The following is an 18,606-nucleotide window of genomic DNA, read 5'->3' on the forward strand; positions in this document are numbered from 1 at the left end:
ATTACTGATCGAAGCTAAAAGTTGGTAAGATTGGTAGTGTTAACATTTTCTTGTTAACTAGATTGGTAGTCTCAAAATTTTATTAGGCGGTTTCGTCTTCCTCTATATCAACTCAAAAATAAAATAAAATCAAACCTTATAATTTTCAGGCCATTAGAGAATCTTCCAATACCTTTAACTCACAAACAACCTCATGTTGTGTTACTTCAAAAACTAATCTCAAAGTACATGGTTACATGGATGTTGATTGAGAAGCAGTGGAGATTGAATCAAGTCCACTTTATGTTCTTACTAGTAGGAGGAGCCATCCTATTATCACAAAAGAAATTAATTTCTATTGTTCACATGTAGATAGAATTTAAATAAATTGCATGTATTGCAACATCTTAGGAAGCAATAAATATGAAAATATTGTCAACCAACCTATAGGTTTTCACTAGTGCTAGGGAGCTAACACCTATATTATTGCAACAAAGGATGTTAAATTTTATAAGAGGTTAAATCTGTTGGTTTTATATGTGCCCAAAAAGGTCAAATAACCTAGATTTATTATTTGTTGATTGTAACTTGGTCATTATTGATTTTTAATGATGAACACAATAGGGTTATAATTGACCCATTTTTGATATATTTTTATATTAATTGTGATTTAAAACTTTGATGTATTAATGGGTCATAGGGATTCCTATATATAGAACCCCCTTAATTCCCTGAGAGAGAATGAAGTGGACATAATGGCCTACATGGGCTACAGGAAAGTTGATATGCCGGTATACGGATTGGGTAGGAAGACAAGCATTTAATGATATAGGAAATACCAAATTTCATAGGGTGACCAAAGCATCCAAAAATATGCTCCACCAAAATCCTAAAACTCATCTTATATATAGATCCGTTACACAAGGAGAATATGACAATTAGCGAAAAACATCCCCTCTTTTCCAAGGATTGGACGTCCACACCCTTACATATAGATAGAGAGAGGAGAAACATAAAAAGAAAAAGGAGAGATCTTCAACTCTCATCTCTTCCCATCTCCTTTATAGTCCACTTGATCACTGGATCTTCTTCTTCAAGCTTTCCTCTACATCACTATAGTGTAAAGATCTGAACTACTCAAATTAGAAATTTGGAATATGATTACATCTATATAGGAAATCCATCACACATCAAAATAAGTTTCTCAAAATTTTTACAATTCCATCTTTCAAAAATTACTACAAAAGCATATCACAAAAAGATACCATTTTGTTGAGGCTAGATTATCATCAGTTATGTTCCCACTCATAAGATGCTAGTAGACATTTGACTAAGTAATTAGCGCATGACTTCGAGAGGAATACATTATATTGTCATACATTTATGTATATAACATTCATATTGAATGTTAAATAGGTTTACATGGGTGCCCAACTTGACTTGATTTCTAAACATCTCACAAGTTTTAGATCCAAACCCAATGCAAAACTTTAAGACAGACGTAATCACAAATTAGAAACATATATGTAGAAGTTGTCCTGATGGACATTTTTTTTAATATACAAGCTGAGGTTGAATCATGGTACTCCAGATCCGACCCATTAGAGCATGAGGCTAACCCCTATGCTTGGTCCACTCACCGAGGTTCAAGAGTAGAGATAGTTACATCATTGTTAGAACATATTTTGGCACTTGCAGCAGATTTATCTGATTCAACAGCAGCCCTTGCAAAGAAAAATCCTGGTTGTGTAGGTTGTGGAAGTTTCATAGATTCACTTCCGAGCATGAGAATGACGAAAGATATGGTGGGCCTATCCGCTGCATCTTGTTGAACACATAACAACCCAATGTGGATCCATCTGAACACTTCGCTTGTGGGACATGACTCTGCTAATAAAGGATCAATCAACTCCATTGCTCTTCCATTGCACCACATTTCCCATGCCTATAAAGCCAAACATCATGTAAGAAAATGAAATTAAGGTGGCTTTAAATTTTAGTTTTTAGGGATAATCTTACATAAATTAGGAGGCTTTGAGCATCTTCAGGGAGATGAGGACTGCGATTCCTTTTTCCGCTTATGATCTCTAGTAGTAAAACTCCAAAGCTGTAGATGTCAGATTTCACAGAGAATAACCCTCCCATTGCATACTCTGGTGCCATGTAGCCACTGTAGACGATGACCAAATTCAAACAATGATTAGAAGCATTATAAGTAACAAAGGGAATAAGGACCTTAGATTCACTCACATGTGATGATGTGGCAAGAGCATCTTGCCACTCATGGGGTGAATCAGACTATTTCAATAACCTGGTTTGGAAATCAAATATGTACAATCAGTTGGTGTGTTACACATTAATGCTGAATCAGACATGTACAATCAGTTCGTGTGTTACACATTAATGTTGAATCACACAGGTAAGATCAACTGTTTTGCATCTTTAATTTCAAAACATGAATCATAGTCATATGAGAGATGAGTCTTGCTATCAAAGCTCATCGGCCATTAAATGCATTTTGAGAAGTACAACATTGCATGACAACTTACTATGTTCCAACTACTCTATTGGTATTGACCTGACTTTGATTTCCACCTAAAAATCGAGCCATCCCGAAGTCAGAAATCTTTGGGTTCATTTCATGGTCTAATAAAACATTACTAGCTTTTAGATCTCTGTGGATGATTCTGAGTCTTGAGTCTTCATGGAGATAAACAAGGCCCTTCGCAATTCCACCTACTATGTTTTGCCGTCTTTCCCAGCTTAATTGAGCACGCTTGATTGGATCTGAAAACAACTTATAAATCGAGTTAGATCATGTTTAGGTTGCATTTCTTAGAATTAAACATTTTTTGTTGTGTATTTTAGAAATGCAAATTAAATAAAAGTCATGTGGAATCCACTACACAACTGCAAATATTTGGGAATACAGAAAATCATGGATTTCATGATGTAATAATTGTAGTTATTATCTACGGTGGAAATTCCCTGGCAATAGAAGCAAGCTGATTGTTATGTAATAAAACTAGGATTTTCGCTTGTATCCAAACAACTCCCCTAATTTTAAAATCAATTTTCTACATTTATGATATAAAATTATAGCAAAAGTTTCCAATGTCATACAACCCTCCTCTTTTATACAGGCTTATGACAAGCAATATGGGCACAATATAATGTCTATTACATAGGTTGGATTAAAATCAATGACTTTAATAATTAGGTAATCATTATGTTATTCTTTGAATCCAAAGTTCCATGTTATTAGTTGACTTTGGCTAGTATATTCTCCTGTTATAGCCATCTATAGTGATCGGAACTAATCATTTGGTAGTTAATGTCACAATTAGGGGCTAAAAGAGATTGCACCATGCAGTCATTTGTGAACAAATGGAGGCTAAGAAAATGACCTAAAGGCCATTTGTTTAAAGTTTAATGACCTTCAAGTCAGTGCTCATTTTGTTGCATACGGTATGAGTCCTGCTGGATGACAGGGATTGCAAGGCATAACAATTTAAATGATATGAGCAACTAGTGATTTTTCAAACACTAGCAGCATTGGGTGAAAATTAGGGCCTCATATCACTTTTTCTAGCTTTGTTTAGCTCTGTTTAAAGTGCAAGTGTGTTGTAGATGTGTTGTGTGTGTGTATGTATTTGTTTTTGGTGAAATTCAGAAACTAAAGAAGAGAGAGGCTCCAAACCAAAGAGGAAGGCATCGAGGCTTGTGTTTGGCATGTATTCGTAGATGAGCATTTTCTCTCCTCTCTCAATGCAGTAATACAAGAGCCTCACAAGGTTCCTATGTTGGAGTTTGGCAATCAATGTGACTTCGTTCTTGAATTCCTCAAGACCCTGACCTGAGCTCCTTGATAACCTTTTAACTGCTATATCCTTCCCATCAGATAGCATTCCCTAAAATGATTTTTGATGTAATGGTTAGTTAATTGGAAAAGCTATATGTCCTACTCTGTTTATGCATAAATCAACTACTCCTAAGTAATTCTGCGTTTTGGATGGCCACCAAGCTTGAATTACAAATGTTCAATTGAGTCAAGAATAACAAAACTAATTACGCTTTCCAGTATACATAATGAGGTGATGGCCATGAAATTGGTGCAATTACTTTTAGGGCTTGTTTGGATTCTGGAAAAACAGAAGAAAGGAAAATTCAACACTTTTTTTCCATTTATATGACATTTAACTATGTTTGGATAATAAAAATAAAAATGGATTCCATGTAGCAATCACTACTTTCCATAGTCAAATTTCCCAACACAAGATACGAGGCAAGCATTAGCTCATAGAAATAAAATTTCCACTTACTATCCAAACAAGATCTCCAAAATTGGAATCCGTGGTTAAATAGGGCCATGGATTTCATGGGAATCCATGATTGGATGATCATTATATTTTTCTTTTCCTTTCTTTTGATTTTCCTCAATCCAAATATACCATACAAGTGCTTGAAAAATTCAAACTTATTTCTATTTCCTGAGATTACTAATCTATAATGAGTTCAATTGTCGATCCTAATGCATCTTTAATGAAGTTAAATTACCTTATATACAGGTCCAAATCCACCTTCTCCGAGTTTATTTTCATCAGAAAAGTTATATGTAGCAGCTTGTATTGTAGCGAAGTTGATGATCGGCAATTCTGGAATTTGATCACCTTGCATACTAGCATCCACAAAATTTGAACCATCTGGAGTCCCAAAATAACGTGATAATGCTTGATGTTCTTCTTCCTCTAAAATAAGAATGTGAAATTGTCACGTTAGTTCAAGATAACGATTCCACTGGAAGGTGATTGAGGTCCACAAAAAAAAAAAAAAAAAAAAAAAAAAAGAAGAAGAAGAAGAAGATAACGATTCCACTGGAAGGTGATTGAGGTCCCTTGCATATGACTCTCAATTTTATTGGTTCTTTGAATTGGACATTCCAAAAAAATGATGACAATCAATGGTCTACTTGTAACATGAAATTGGTACCTTAGATTTACCATCCTATGTTTCCAAACATGTATGGATTCATGGAAAGGCCCAGCACGTTGATGGTACTGATCTTTCCTATTTTAGCTAGGTGGGCCTCATCATGGACAGGCCATGTGGAAAGGACAAGAAGCACAATTAAGGCAAAAAATGATAATTCACAAATGCATTCCAACTGGCTATACTTTATAAAGTTTGAATCGGGCCAAAGTATAGCCTTAGGCCTACCCATGAAAATTTCATATGGGCTAAAGATTGGCCCAAGATTGGGCTGGGATTACGTAAATTGGCCTAGATTGAGGCTTGGGTCAGGCCTTGAATAGAGAATCTCGTTAAACTCAACAAGGGTGATTTCTATTTATGTTTTGAATCCAAAAAATACGTACTAAGCCTGGCCCACTAGTCTAAACGTTAAACCTAAGCCCGGCCCATGGGCCTCTTTGGTGAAAAAACATTTATCCTGTCCGTCACTATTGATGTTCAAAGATAATGAAATCAAGTTTATTTGCTTCTTCTTCTTCTTCTTCTTCTTCTTCTTTTTTTTGAAATTTTATTTTATATACCTTTGTGCTGTCTCTTTGTTCGTAGTAAATAGTAGCAAATGCAAGCACTAGAGAGACCCAATCCCAAAACTGATGTTACGGTAATGATGATTTTCACCCTTGATTTTTTCCCTGCAATAAAAGAAAATTATTAGTCATTTCTGATGCAATCCACGTAAGTGTACGTTTATGTATTTATTTATTTACTAAATGGTGTAAGCACAAGAGAGTTAAAGACCCAGTGTGGCTCATCAAATTGTTATTGACATGTGCATATTTATTCATTTGAATAATTTAGATATTATGATGTTTGAGTTTATATATCTTATTTCTTTAGTATCATGTATGCATATAGATATCTACATTGGCCTTCAAACGAGGTGTCACCAATATTGATTAATTAAAGACTTAGTCCATGCATAAGAGTAGTGATGCATATTGAGATAGGTTTACATATAAAATATACTTTTTCCCTGATTGACGAGATGATCTAGATAATATCTAACATAGATCAGCATCATCGACTCTATACCCAATCAAACTGTGTAAGCCTATGTGTATAGCAGTGGAGATGGACTATTGGTTGATTAGATGTATAGTGTGTGATAGTCACATTGACGGCAAACACTTGATAATTCATGATATGTGAATCGAGTCATACATGCTACGAGACCAGATACTTAAAGATTATAGATCAATTACACACTAGTCACTGTGCATGTATGTTAGTCCTATATTGACTATTGTGTCATTATTACTCTATCCAATGTAGCAAGATCACCATAAAGTGACCCTATTTTACTATGTAAGTCATGCACACAAATTTAATTGTGTTAAAAGTAGGCTGAAATAACGGTCAAATTAAGATTGGGTCACGAAGATTGGATAGAAAAAAATTATAAATGATCATGTAGTGATGATAGTAATGCATAAGAGACTTATTTAAGCCGCTGCCAACAACATGCAACTATCCCTTGGCAAAAAGCAACCAGCATCACGTGACCATTGGAACTGGACATGGGTATCATGATACTTTCGGAATTGATAATCTCACAAAAGCACTCATGGCCATTTTAAAAGGAGATCCTACTGAAGTATAGAAAAGGCAAGTGATAACGGATGTGGGTCAACAACTAACAGGATTTCCAGCGGTGGTGGAATGCGTGTGATCGTCATACCTTGTGAGTGGCATAGGCAGCGCCGGTGTTTGGCTTGGGGTAGGATTCATGGAAGTGTTTTGAGTTAGAAAGGAACTTGGAAAATATATGGTGATGGGCTGATTACTAGGCTTGCATTAGGTGTTAATCGGCCCATTAATCTTTTAGATTGGACAGTGGGGCCAGATCTAATTTCATGGTACAAATGTAGTCACTGTATTGAACCTAATCACATTGGCCAAGGACGGTGGTGATATTTGATCACCACCGTTCAAAGGCTGTAAATAAAACTGGTCTAGAATATGATTGTCGGGCCCATTTACTAATATCATGTGTTTTCATGCCCAAATCTTCAAAGTGTATATATACATCATCGTAGGGTCACTTGATTGGATGGTTTTTTAGCCTTATGCCTAAATTTGGATTACTCTCCTAATGGTCGGCGTAGATGTTTAGATGTTTCAAATACATGATACTATGGCCCACCCAATAAACCACCAGTTACCGGCATTCACCAGTCGCTGAACTGAAACTAATTGGGAGCTAAAAAGCTCTTAGAGCCCACCATGATGTACATGTCTTATCCACACCATTTATTCATTTTTAATTTTTAGCTCATTTCAAGGCATGATCCAAAAAATGAAGTAGATTCAAATATAAGGTGGACAAGACCACTTCAAAAAGAGTTTTTTCCCACTGTAAATCTCACCTTTTACCCACCGTCTTTTCTAAGCCATCCAAACTTTACCTTCCCAATCGAAACCAATGTCATTTCTCGGACGATAATATCCTTATAATACAAATTCATTTTTTGAAATCTCATCTCCTCTCCTCTCATCTTCTTACTAGAATACCTTACCACCAAAAACCCATTTTCAGAAATCCTCTCTCCTCTTCACACCAGATTTTCCTACTACTGAAAATCCATTTTTTGGAATCTTGCTTCGCAAACATGAATTCACCTCAACATATAACTAGAACCAGCTCGAAGCAAAATATCAAAATTGTCAAACATCATGCTTCGCAAACATGAATTCACCTCAACATATAACTCCCATTTTAAAACTAAAACCACCACCAAAAAAGAACCGCAAAATAAAACTGCCCTGCTCTGAAACAGAGACAAGAAAAGGGGAAGCATCCAAAACGGTGCCTTACTGGAAATGAGTGCACCACGTTGTTCTCACTTGCACCATTACTACAACGATACCAACAACTGGTGTTGAACTTTTCAGAAGACTGTGTGTGTCTTTCCCATTGTACTCTTCAGATACAAGCACCGCACATTGTGCCAGTTCTTCTTCAATAGTGAGACAAGGAAATTGACGCTGAGCTGCACATTTTGGAAAACTTGCTTCTCCTCCATGCCGCGGTTCCCCACAGCAACCCCCATGCAGAGGACCTTCTTGAGCTGGAACTTGACCATAGCTTTGGTCTCGTTTACCTTTGATTCCAAGGACTCCTGGTGGGAAACTAGAGTTGGAAACTTACCTGCCTTGTTGAGACATGGGCCAAGAAGCCTCGGAATCTGCTTGATAATGGCCTCGGAAGCAAGGAAGGTATGGTATTTCTTTGCAAGCTTCTTCACCAACTTTTTATTTTTGTTCATCTTCTTCAACCCTTCCACATCCATGCAATCTAACCCTATCTTCTCTGCCTCTTCAACATGCTGTGCATCCCCAAGCATGCAGACTTTCATTTTAGGGCGGGGAATATGAGGCAACTTCACAGAGCCACTGAAACGCTTGTCTTTCTGCGGGTCATAGTTCTTCAGCCCAATTTGGAGCTCAATGGTCTCCATAAACTTGCGGTTCTTCTCCATGGCATCACCAACAACCTGGCTGATAGCCTCCCTCAAGGCATCACTCTGAAGCTTACTCATCGTTTCACCTTTCCTACAAGCTTCGAATCCTGCAACGGAGAGGAAGAACAATCTCCTAAGTGTTTCTCCTTTGGAAGAGAGGGTTTCCTGCTTTCCTAGGGTTTTGAGAGGAAATGCGATGGCCTCTGGAGCCAACCGCAATACCCTTATACCTAAAACTTGTTTTCTGAAAATATTCTCTCTTCTTCATAAGAGAATACCCTTCTACCAAAGTGTTACTTCTTTTTCTTCATTTTATTTTGTCAACAAACAAAGAAAATGGTTCCTCCATCAGAGAAATGACGCACTGTAGGTATATTTGAACAAATTGCCCTAAACCCTAAACCGAAAAAATATGCACTTGCAATGCTCGGTAAATTTCAAGAAGTAATTGTTCAATTTCATGTGAAGCTCGGTCAATTTAAAAAAGTACTCATTCAATTTTATGTGAGGCTTGGTCAATTTCATGTGAGGCCCGATCGAGCCTATTTCATGTGAGGATTGGTCAATTTCAAGTGAGGCTCGGTCAATTTAAAGTACTCATTCAAATTCATTTGAGGCTTGGTCAACTTCATGTGAAGCTTAACCCATTTCAAGAAGTACTCGTTCAATTTCATGTGAAGCTCAATCAATTTCATGTGAAGCTCTGTCAATTTTAAGAAGTACTTGTTCAATTTCATGTGAAGCTCAGTCAATTTCATGTCAGGCTCGGTCAATTTTGTGTGAAGCTCGATCAATTTCAAGAAGTACTCATTCAATTTCATGTGAGGCTCGGTCAATTTCATGTGAAGCTCGGTCAATTTCAAGAAGTACTTGTTCAATTTCATGTAAGGCTTGGTCAATTTCAAGAAGTACTCGGTCAATTTCAATAAGTACCCGTTCAATTTCATGTGACACTCAATCAATTTCATGTGAAGATCGGTCAATTTCAAGAAGTACTCGTTGAATTTCAAGTGAGGCTCGGACAATTTCATGTGAAGCTCGATCAATTTCAAGAAGTATTTGTTCAATTTCATGTAAGGCTCAGTAAATTTCATGTGAAGCTCAGTCAATTTCAAGAAGTATTCGATCAATTTCGGTCAAATCCATGTGAAGCTCAGTCAATTTCAAGAAGTACTCGTTCATTTTTATGTGAGGCTCGGTCTATTTCATGTGATGCTCAATCAATTTCATGAGAAGCCCAATCAATTTTCCATGACATCGAACCTAAATACAACATGAGACTACTTACCTTATCTTTGACATCTATTGCATTTACGAGTATTATTCAATTGCTTTGGTATACATTAGATCCCCTCTTTCAAGGTCGTCTTCCTTGCCTCTTTGAAATTCCATAGATCTGGTACAAAATATCGTCCACTAGGATTTTATTCATTCATATCCATCTATGCTCTAATTGTAGACTTGAAAACTTTAATGCCACATTTATTCTTTAGTTCCTTTAGATTTACATCATCCTCATCTATTATTTCAGTGTGTTCTTGGCCATCTAATTATTCAACCGAGTTATATCTTATGGTATGCTTCTATTGTTTAACAATTCGTTGAGAATCTTGTGTTTATTTTCAGATAATGGCTATGAAAATCATCGCATGCTCTTATGGCAAGGAGTTAGTATGTGGAAACAATCGATACACGTATAAGGGTGGAAAGTCGAACAATATTGTTGTTTGTGTTAAGACTACATATGAAGAGCTTGTAACTAAAACGTATGTGATTATTAAGAGTACACCAACGGATTGTGATATTTGGATGAAAGTATTGTAACTTTGCTCAAACCAATCAATCCCTCCAACTGAAATTGAAGACGACGAAGATGTGAGAGTGTTATTGGTAGCATAGTTGGAGCATTCGGATAAATTCTCCCTTTAATCATCGAGACAGTACAACGCAATAATGAGACAATACACGAAGACCCTGTGGGTGAGCAACATGGCATAAAATTGGAATATATGACATCACCTTTACAAGTAGAACTAAGCAACACTCCATTGCTTGAGCCACTTCAAACATCAAACTTTATGACTAGTCAAGTGAGCTGGGTAGGTGACCTTAACCTCAAATATGAATAGAGGGCACCACCTTTATCTACAATAACAGATTTGCCTTCATCATCTACCACCAAATTTGTAAATGTAAGCGACATTTCGCTACCCGAGCTTGCTGGAACATCAAACTTTATCACTAGTCAAGTTAATGTGCCTTTCGAAGATGCTGCATTCACCAATGCAGATCTGTCAAAATATTCGAATTCATTGGATGAGCTGATTCATATAACCATTGACCAAACTTTTAAGGCCAAGTGTCGTCACTAGTATGTTTTGAGCCAATTTGCAATTCGTAAAAAGACAAGAATTCTTTTTTGTTGACCATGACAAGAGACAATAGGAAATATCGCTCGATGGTTTGAATTGGGCAATGATCTTAGAGGGTGATGATTATAGAGGGCGATGAAGCATAGCTGATAATAGCATTGAGATGGTGTCAATGCGGGATAGAAGAAAGGCCCCTTCTAGGGGTAGTGGTAGAGGAGCCTCAGGAAGAATCAAATCCTGTAGACTTAGTCGCGATAGAGGGTCGAGCAGAGGAAGATCGCCTGGGAGAGTGAGATACGATAGGAATCGGAGAATGGGAGGTAATGTTAAGGGGTTCAGTGTATTTGCAGGTAATCTCCCCTTCGACTGCTCCCAGCTGGATCTATTTAAAATATTTTAAAAGTTTGGGAAAGTGATAGATGCTTTCATCCCAACCTTCCCAGATTCGGGGCGTCCAAGGGGATATGGTTTCATTCGTTTCTTATATGAAGCTAATGGTAGAGCGGCCATGGGTATGCTTGACGGCCAGAGAATAGATGGGAGGATAGCCTCGGTCAAGGAAGCAAGACCCAGGGGTCCTACCCAAACTTCTACTAGGCTTTCAAATCCCGTTTACAAGAATCAGTTCATAGGGGTCCCACAATCCTATGTAGGTGTGGTAGTGCATAGAGGTCAGAGGGGAAGAGTAAATGAAGCAACCAATCGTAGGCCAGGGAACGAGAGGGATATTACAATAGTGGCAGATGTACATGTTGTTTCCACCAAACTACAGGATCTAAAACTGGGTTTGGTTGGAGTTGTGGCAGATAGCTCTATTTCCATTCTCAAACTAATTGAAGCTATCAGGGGATCCAAATATATGGCCTCGGCAATCGATGTTGTGAGAATCTCCCCAGTAAAATTCCTGTTAACACTTAAATCAAGAGAGGATTTTGGAGAATTCAAGGATGATGGCCCTGGTGGATCTATATCCATGGTCCCAACAAGAAGTGGAAGAGGGCGAGGGAACCTAGGTGCATTTTTTTGGGATTCCGCCGAACGCCTGGTTAGAGTCAGTGATTCTTGACGGGGGAAGCTATTTTGGTAGGGTAGTTCAGGCCGACATCGTTAGCAGATTTGGCCTTTTTCAGATGTTTGCTAGGATCAGGATCAAGATCCATCTAAGGACCATTCTAAAGTGATGAAGTTATTAGTTGGGGATGTCATCGTCCCAATTCATGCTCAACTTGAAGCAGGCCCATCGTGCAGAGAGGGAGGCCCAGAACACATGATCCAGTTTTGGAATCAACGGGAGAATGGGTTACCAGAAGGTTTGGGCAGCAGAATGTATTGAGAGCCGAATGCCTTCCATTTGTTTGTCAAAACGTGGAAGAGGGAAGATGCGAGAACCCACAACCTGTTCATTATAATGTCAACTCCAAATTGAGGATGGTAGACAATCTAGCGGATAAGGCCAGAGGTCTTGTATAGGGTAATAAGGATGACAGGCAACAACTTGGTAGCCTAACTATAGATCTAATTATAGAAGTCTCGAAGATCAGTGAGCCCAACGGAGCCTCTACTTAAAATTGTAATGTGGAGCATCTTAGCTGAAACTCAGAGGATCCAAATCCAGGGGAAGACTTCCTTAATAACAGGGAGAATAGTAGGGAAACTACCAGCTCGCTTCACTCAATCCTTTATCCCAATGGGGAAGGAATTAGGAGAAGGGGAGGCCTGGGTAGATCGAAATCTGTCGGATCCTCTCCCAGGGGACCTGTTCACATCAACCACAGGGCTACTCCTCATTGATGGAAAACTGGTGTTGTTTCAAATCTATGGAGTAAAGTGGAAGGGAAGGCCAGAGATCTCGCAACAATTAATACGACAGATAGGCAGGAGAATGCTACCTCAGGAACAGATCCTATTAGAGAAGTCTCCAACATCAGCGCTTCCATCAAAGCTATAACCCATTATCACAATGTGCATCTGCTCACCTGGATACCAGAGGATTCCAATCAAGGGCAAATTCTCCCTACAAGCAGGAATCCCATCAGGGAGGCTATCTCTTCGCTTCATTTGTCCCTGAACTCCTATGAAGATGGAATCATGAACAGTATAGGCCAGGGGAGATCAAGATCAGTGGGATCATTGCCCATCGAACCCGCTCCCAGCAGACACAGAGACAAATCTCATAGCCGGTCCAATCCTCCTATATCATATCTTAGTTATAAGAGACCCATTCCCAAGACCCCCATGAGAGATGAAAGAGAGGCCAGCAGGAGGCTGGATTTGGAGGTGGATCTCTCTCCATATTTTTCCCAGGAAACTGATATCAGTAGGGTGATCAATATTCAGCAGCAAGCTTCATTGGCCTATCATGAGGACACCAATTGCCATCTGCTCTCAATTTCTGATGAAGTTAGGTCAGCGATAGAGGCCAACCCTTTCCTCATTCAACCAGGCCCAGGAAAGGATATGCATGACATGAGACCCATTAACTAGATTGGAGAGGATCTGCGTGTGGAGTCTATCATAGGCCAGGTTGGGCCTTCCTCAGAGATTGGAGGCTAGACAACAAAGCGCAAGAAAATTAGAAGAAATGTGCTAGTAAAGACAGTGGATGGAGATTAGTATAATAGATTGAGGAGGTTTAAGAGAAGGGCTATGAACTCTGGCTGTGTCACAGATGGATAAGGTCCTAGTGTGGAATGCCCACGGGGTGGGAAATGTGCCGATGATGAGGATGACAGAAAGGTTAATCAGAAAGCACAATCCCTGGATTGTTACTATCCATGAGCCAATGGCTAGAGAAGATCACGGAGTGGGGATCGAACTCAAGCTTGGTTTCCATTCCTCCTTGTCTAATTACATAGAGGGAGTAAAATTTTGGGTGTTCTACAGGAACCACCTCGATGTATCTGTGCTTTCTTCCTCTAACCAAATGATGTCCTTGATTATTTTCCTACAGGTTAATACTCCTCTTATCCTTTGTATATGCTAGATGTGGGAGAATTGCTAGAAGAATGCTTTGGAACGAGATGACAGTTATCAACAGATCTTGGCAGGCTCCGTGGGTGGTTTGTGGTAATTTTAATGTAGTTTTAGAAGCGGCAGAGAGGTTGGGCAGAAGAAGATTTATCAACCTAGGTTCAACTGAATTCGTGAATGTGGTGGATAATGCAGGGCTTCAAGATGCGGGCTTCTTGGTGAACAAGTTCACTTGGAGCAACAACAAGGCTGAGACTGCTAGGGCGTGGGCTAGGCTAGATAGAGCATTAATCAACGGGGATTGGGCCAACCTCTTTCGGCATTTCAGAGTGGACCACCTACCAAGAGTGAGCTCTGATCATTGCCCCCTTTTGCCAGTGTTCCTAAGGGAAACCTCCTCAACTGTGTCTCCTTTTAGTTTCCAAAGGATGTGGACCTCCACCCCTCTTTCCTGTAGCTCGTTAAGATGAACTGGGATGAGCAGTTTTCGACTCATCCTATGCTGAATATTCAGCTAAAAAATGAGGAATGTGAAAAGAGCCCTTAAAAGATGGAATAAAGAGGAGTTTGGGAATATTTTCCTAAAGGTTAGATCAGCTGAGAAAGTAGTAGAAGATATTGAGAAGAGGACGCAAGACTCGTAGGACCCGAACACCCCCAACGAGCTATCGACAACTAGGCAGTTCTTGGCTCAGGTGGAACTGATGGAAGAGGTGTATTAGAAACAAAAAGCCAAGAATTCCTGGCTCCATGAAGGGGACAAAAACACAAAATATTCCCATGCCTCAGCTCAACACAGGATCAGAAAAACAGAAATAAATTCCATAGTGCTAGAGGGTGGAATCGTCTTATCAGACTAGTGGGCCATTAAGGCGACAACGGCCAGGTTTTTTGAGGATTCCTTTACGAAGGAACGTTACTCTATCGACCTAGCCATCCTTTCCTTCATTCCTCTGATGATCACGCCTCAGGAAAATGAGGACCTACTCTCTCCCCCTTCTCTGGGAGTTTTTTTGCCTCTTGTTAACATATTATAGGCCAGGATCTTCACAGGGCAGTGGGTTTCTTCTTTGAAGGCGGTGGTTTCCTAAGAGCTTTCACGTCCTTCCTTATATGTCTTATCCCGAAGTTGGCAGTGGCCTCTTCCTTTGTAGATTTTAGGCCAATCAACCTTTGCAATTGTGTTTACAAGGTATTCTCCAAAATTCTCACAGGTAGATTAAGCCTTCTCTTGCCCAAGATTATTTCATCTGAGCAAGGAGTGTTTACTAGGGGCAAGTCCACTGCAGAGAATATTTCCATTGCTCAAGAGATGCTTAGGGATATCAGCAGGAAGGTCGAGGGGGGTAACTTAGTTCTAAAGATTGACCTGGAAAAGGCCTATGACAAGGTTGACTGGCAGTTCTTAAAACAGATTATCTGTAGATTTGGGTTTAGTGAGAAATGGGTTAGTATAGTGGAGAGTTGTTGGTCTAACAACTAGTTTTCAGTCATAGTAAATGGGAAAGCGATGGGCTACTTCAAGTCCTCGAGAGGGCTCCGCCAGGGTGATCCTCTATTGTCCAGTCTATTCATCATTGCAGCAGAAGCTTTAAGCAAAGTTTTCAAGAGGCTCATGGAAAGAGGGCCTGGTCAACCGTTCCATCTCAAACAGGGGTGCCAAATTATCTCGCACCTGCTATTTGCAAATGACACCCTTCTTTTTCTAAATGGGGGGTGTTCATCGATTCAAGCAACAAAGAATTTTCTCAGCTCCTTCCAAGAGGCTTCAGGGCAGAAAATTAACTCCCTTGAGAGTTTCTTCTTGTGCTCGGATAAGGTGTCAGAAAGAAGGGTCAGGAGCATTAAGCATTTGCTGGGATTCCCTAGAGCCAGGGCTAGGTTTAAGTACCTGGGGGTGCCTATCTCAAAGGTTAGATTGAAGAAAACCGATTTCCAATTCTTGCTGGATAAGATCTAAAATAGGATAAATGGCTAGACTGTGAGATTCTTATCGCAAGCCGGGAGAGTCACCCTAATCAAACACATCTTGGGAAGCATCCCAATCCATGTCCTAGCTGCATCCAAGGTGCCTGTAGCTATCTTGGAAGATTTTTTCTTTGGGGCTGGGCTGACGGCAAGAGGAAGCACCATTGGCTCAGCTGGAAGAAGATTTGCAAGCCTACAACGGAGGGGGGGCTAGGAATCAGAGTCCTGAAGGAATTCATGAAGGTCTTCGGGCTGAAGTTGTCATGGTTAGCGAAATTCAGGCAGGTAGTTACCCAATGGGCAGTGTTGATGAGGGTCCCAATGGGCAGTGTTGATGAGGGTGAAGCACCCCCAGTACTTCCTGCTTGCTGGCAGGGCAGGGGCATTGGTGGTTGCCTCTCCCTTCTGGAAATCTGTCAGGGAGCTATTCCCATTATTGGAAGATTACATTCAATGTTAATGGAGGTAGGAGTTTGTGGACTAATAATTAGACCGGGTTGGGGCCGCTAAACTTGCTGGTAGAAGTGCGAATACCTGAAGCTATTACTGGGCTTCAAGTGAAAGCAGATATGTTGAGTAAGGAAGGGCCTCTTCCTCATTCTTTTGCCTTCAAATTTTTGCTGCAATCTGTGCTGGATTTTATTTTTCAGGGTGGTTTTGTGATGTCGGATGATTCGGACAGATGCTGCTGGCCCCTTGATCCGTCAGGCAACTTTTCGGTGAAATTAGTGTGGGACCTTTGCAGGTCCTCAAGACAGCGAAAGATCTGGACCAAAGGGGTCTGGCAAGGGAAGCTTCCTCCAAAGATAGCAACCTTTGTCTTTAGATTATTGCAGGGGGCTGTAGTGGTGGAGGATAGAGTTCAATCCAGGGGCATTCTTCTAGCATCAAGGTGCATTTGTTGTGATGAGGACGCAACTTATCATCCACATGTGGAATCTCTCCCTCACATCTTCCTCTGTGGAGTGCTGGTGTCCAAAGTGTGGAGTCTGTTTAGAGCCATGTTCGAGATCCCCTCCTTGATGGCCTTCTCTGTGGAAGCTAGATTGAAGCAGTGGTGGCTGGCGATTTCTAAAGGAAGTAATATCTAGCGCATTAAGGTGGACCCTAGCCTCATCCTCTAGGAGATTTGGCGATCCAGGAACTCCATGAAGATGAACGGTAAGGTCGGGTCAACCGCTACCACGGTGGCCCGAGTTAAATGTTGGCTGAGGTTGTTGTTTCCAGATGAGCGTAGGTCCCAGAATGAATCTCGTTTTGAGGTTGTGAAGTGGAATATATTGAGGATGGGCTGGGCCAAGCTAAATGTTGATGGCACGACATGTGGGAACTCAAGTCTGTCAGGTGGTGGATGGATATGCAAAGGCTCAGATAGGAAACTTATTTTTGCGTTTACGGTGGGTTTTGGAGAAAGGTCTAGCAACAAAGCAGAGTTGCATGTTGTTTGAAATGACCTCTTTAATTGCTTGGCTCAGAGCCTTTCCAGGGTAGAGGTGGAGTCAAATTCTAAGGTTGTTATTGATCTCATTTGTGGTTGCTCCCAAAAGAGTTGGTCTTAGAGGCACTAGTTAAGGAGAATTGAAGGCCTTATGTTTAGAGGCTCCTCCTTTTGCCATATTCTGAGGGAAGAAAACGCTCCTATGGATGCTTTGGCACGCCTTGGCAGTGCCTTTTAGGGGAACTACTTCTTCAAGAGTTTGGATGAGCTCCCAGTGCAGATTAAAGGGTTAATAATGCTTGACAAAGGTAGGCTTGGATCAGTTAGAAAGTCAGTCTAGGAGTTCAAATAGGGGTTTCTATCTTATAGATGCCTAATCATATGATAGGCGGCCCTCCTCTTTTTTCTAAGAGGGGTGCATGAATGTCTGTCCTGACATTGTAAAGGTTTTTCGAGTTAAAAATAAATAATAATAAAAATTACAGATATATATATATATATATATATAAATTACAGATATATATCACCCGAATTTAAGGATTATTGTGCGAGAATTAAATTGCCACAAAAGAAGAGGTTAGCTAGAAGACCGAAAAAGACAAGAATTCTTTCACGTGAAGAGGAACAAAAAACAGTAAAGTGCAGAAGATGCAGACAAACGGGGCATAATCGCTGGATGTGTAAGTTTCCAATACCTGAGGAATAATGTAATTTGTAATTTATATATTTTTGAATGATTTATGTTGTAATGTATTTTATATTTTGATGTAATATGATTGTAAATGATTTAATTCGAAAGTGCCTGTATATTTTGTTTAAATTGCAGAATTATTACTACAATTCAGACTTTGAAAGATTGAATGGGAATACTGACCCTAAAGATTGAATTCCCTCTTTTAAGAAGCCATGCATAGCAATTTCTCGGTCAATTTCAGCTAGTCATTAGTCAATTTCATCATATTGATAGTCTTTTGCAATGTGGTGCCAACTCTACCCCTGGGGTTGTTAATTACTATTCACTTATACCGAGTAACTTGTTCACTTGCAATGAGGCGCCAAATCTACCGTAGGGTGTTGCTAACCATTCACTTATACAAAGTAACTTGTTTATTTGTAATGAGGCGCCGACTCTATCTTAGATTTGCTCCTAACCATTAACTCATATCGAGCAACTTGTTCATCTCATCTGCATACAATCTAATTTTCATCCATAAAATTGCTCATCTATAATTTAATTAGCATGAGTTATTGCAAATCACTAAGGCCGGAACGGCCACAGCGGCCCCATGCCTGTGTCCATTGATCCGCCTAGCTTCGTCACTTCCAGTTCATTGCATACAAAGTGCTCGGTCAATTTCACAAAGTGCTTGGTCAATTTTGAGTTGAG

General features: G+C 39.8%; 2 protein-coding genes across 2 annotated transcripts; both read right to left on the minus strand.

The window, feature by feature from the left end:
• Nucleotides 1–1,534: 1,534 nt before the first annotated feature.
• Nucleotides 1,535–5,656, minus strand: LOC131221532 (cysteine-rich receptor-like protein kinase 10). Its single transcript, XM_058216816.1, has 6 exons — nt 5,532–5,656; nt 4,537–4,727; nt 3,680–3,890; nt 2,529–2,766; nt 1,999–2,149; nt 1,535–1,924 (listed from the first exon to the last, which is right to left on the minus strand). The coding sequence occupies exons 2-6, from the start codon at nt 4,654–4,656 to the stop codon at nt 1,616–1,618; spliced, it is 1,029 nt and encodes a 342-aa protein (XP_058072799.1). The 5' UTR covers nt 4,657–4,727; nt 5,532–5,656; the 3' UTR covers nt 1,535–1,615.
• Nucleotides 5,657–7,659: 2,003 nt separating this feature from the next.
• LOC131221533 (large ribosomal subunit protein uL1-like) lies at nt 7,660–8,676 on the minus strand. Its single transcript, XM_058216817.1, has one exon. It carries the CDS (start codon nt 8,547–8,549, stop codon nt 7,899–7,901), a length of 651 nt encoding a protein of 216 aa, XP_058072800.1. The 5' UTR covers nt 8,550–8,676; the 3' UTR covers nt 7,660–7,898.
• Between the last annotated feature and the right edge of the window lie 9,930 nt (nt 8,677–18,606).

This window comes from Magnolia sinica, chromosome 12 (assembly GCF_029962835.1).
Source record: "Magnolia sinica isolate HGM2019 chromosome 12, MsV1, whole genome shotgun sequence".
NCBI lineage: Eukaryota > Viridiplantae > Streptophyta > Magnoliopsida > Magnoliales > Magnoliaceae > Magnolia > Magnolia sinica.

Coding starts and splice junctions, on each gene's coding strand:
- LOC131221532 (XM_058216816.1), bottom strand. CDS start 4,656: ATGCAAGGTGATCAAATTCCAGAATTGCCGATCATCAACTTCGCTACA. Junction 3,891..4,536: donor GATTTGGACCTGTATATAAG/GTAATTTAACTT, acceptor AAATCATTTTAG/GGAATGCTATCTGATGGGAA. Junction 1,925..1,998: donor CTCAAAGCCTCCTAATTTAT/GTAAGATTATCC, acceptor TTGGCTTTATAG/GCATGGGAAATGTGGTGCAA.
- LOC131221533 (XM_058216817.1), bottom strand. CDS start 8,549: ATGAGTAAGCTTCAGAGTGATGCCTTGAGGGAGGCTATCAGCCAGGTT.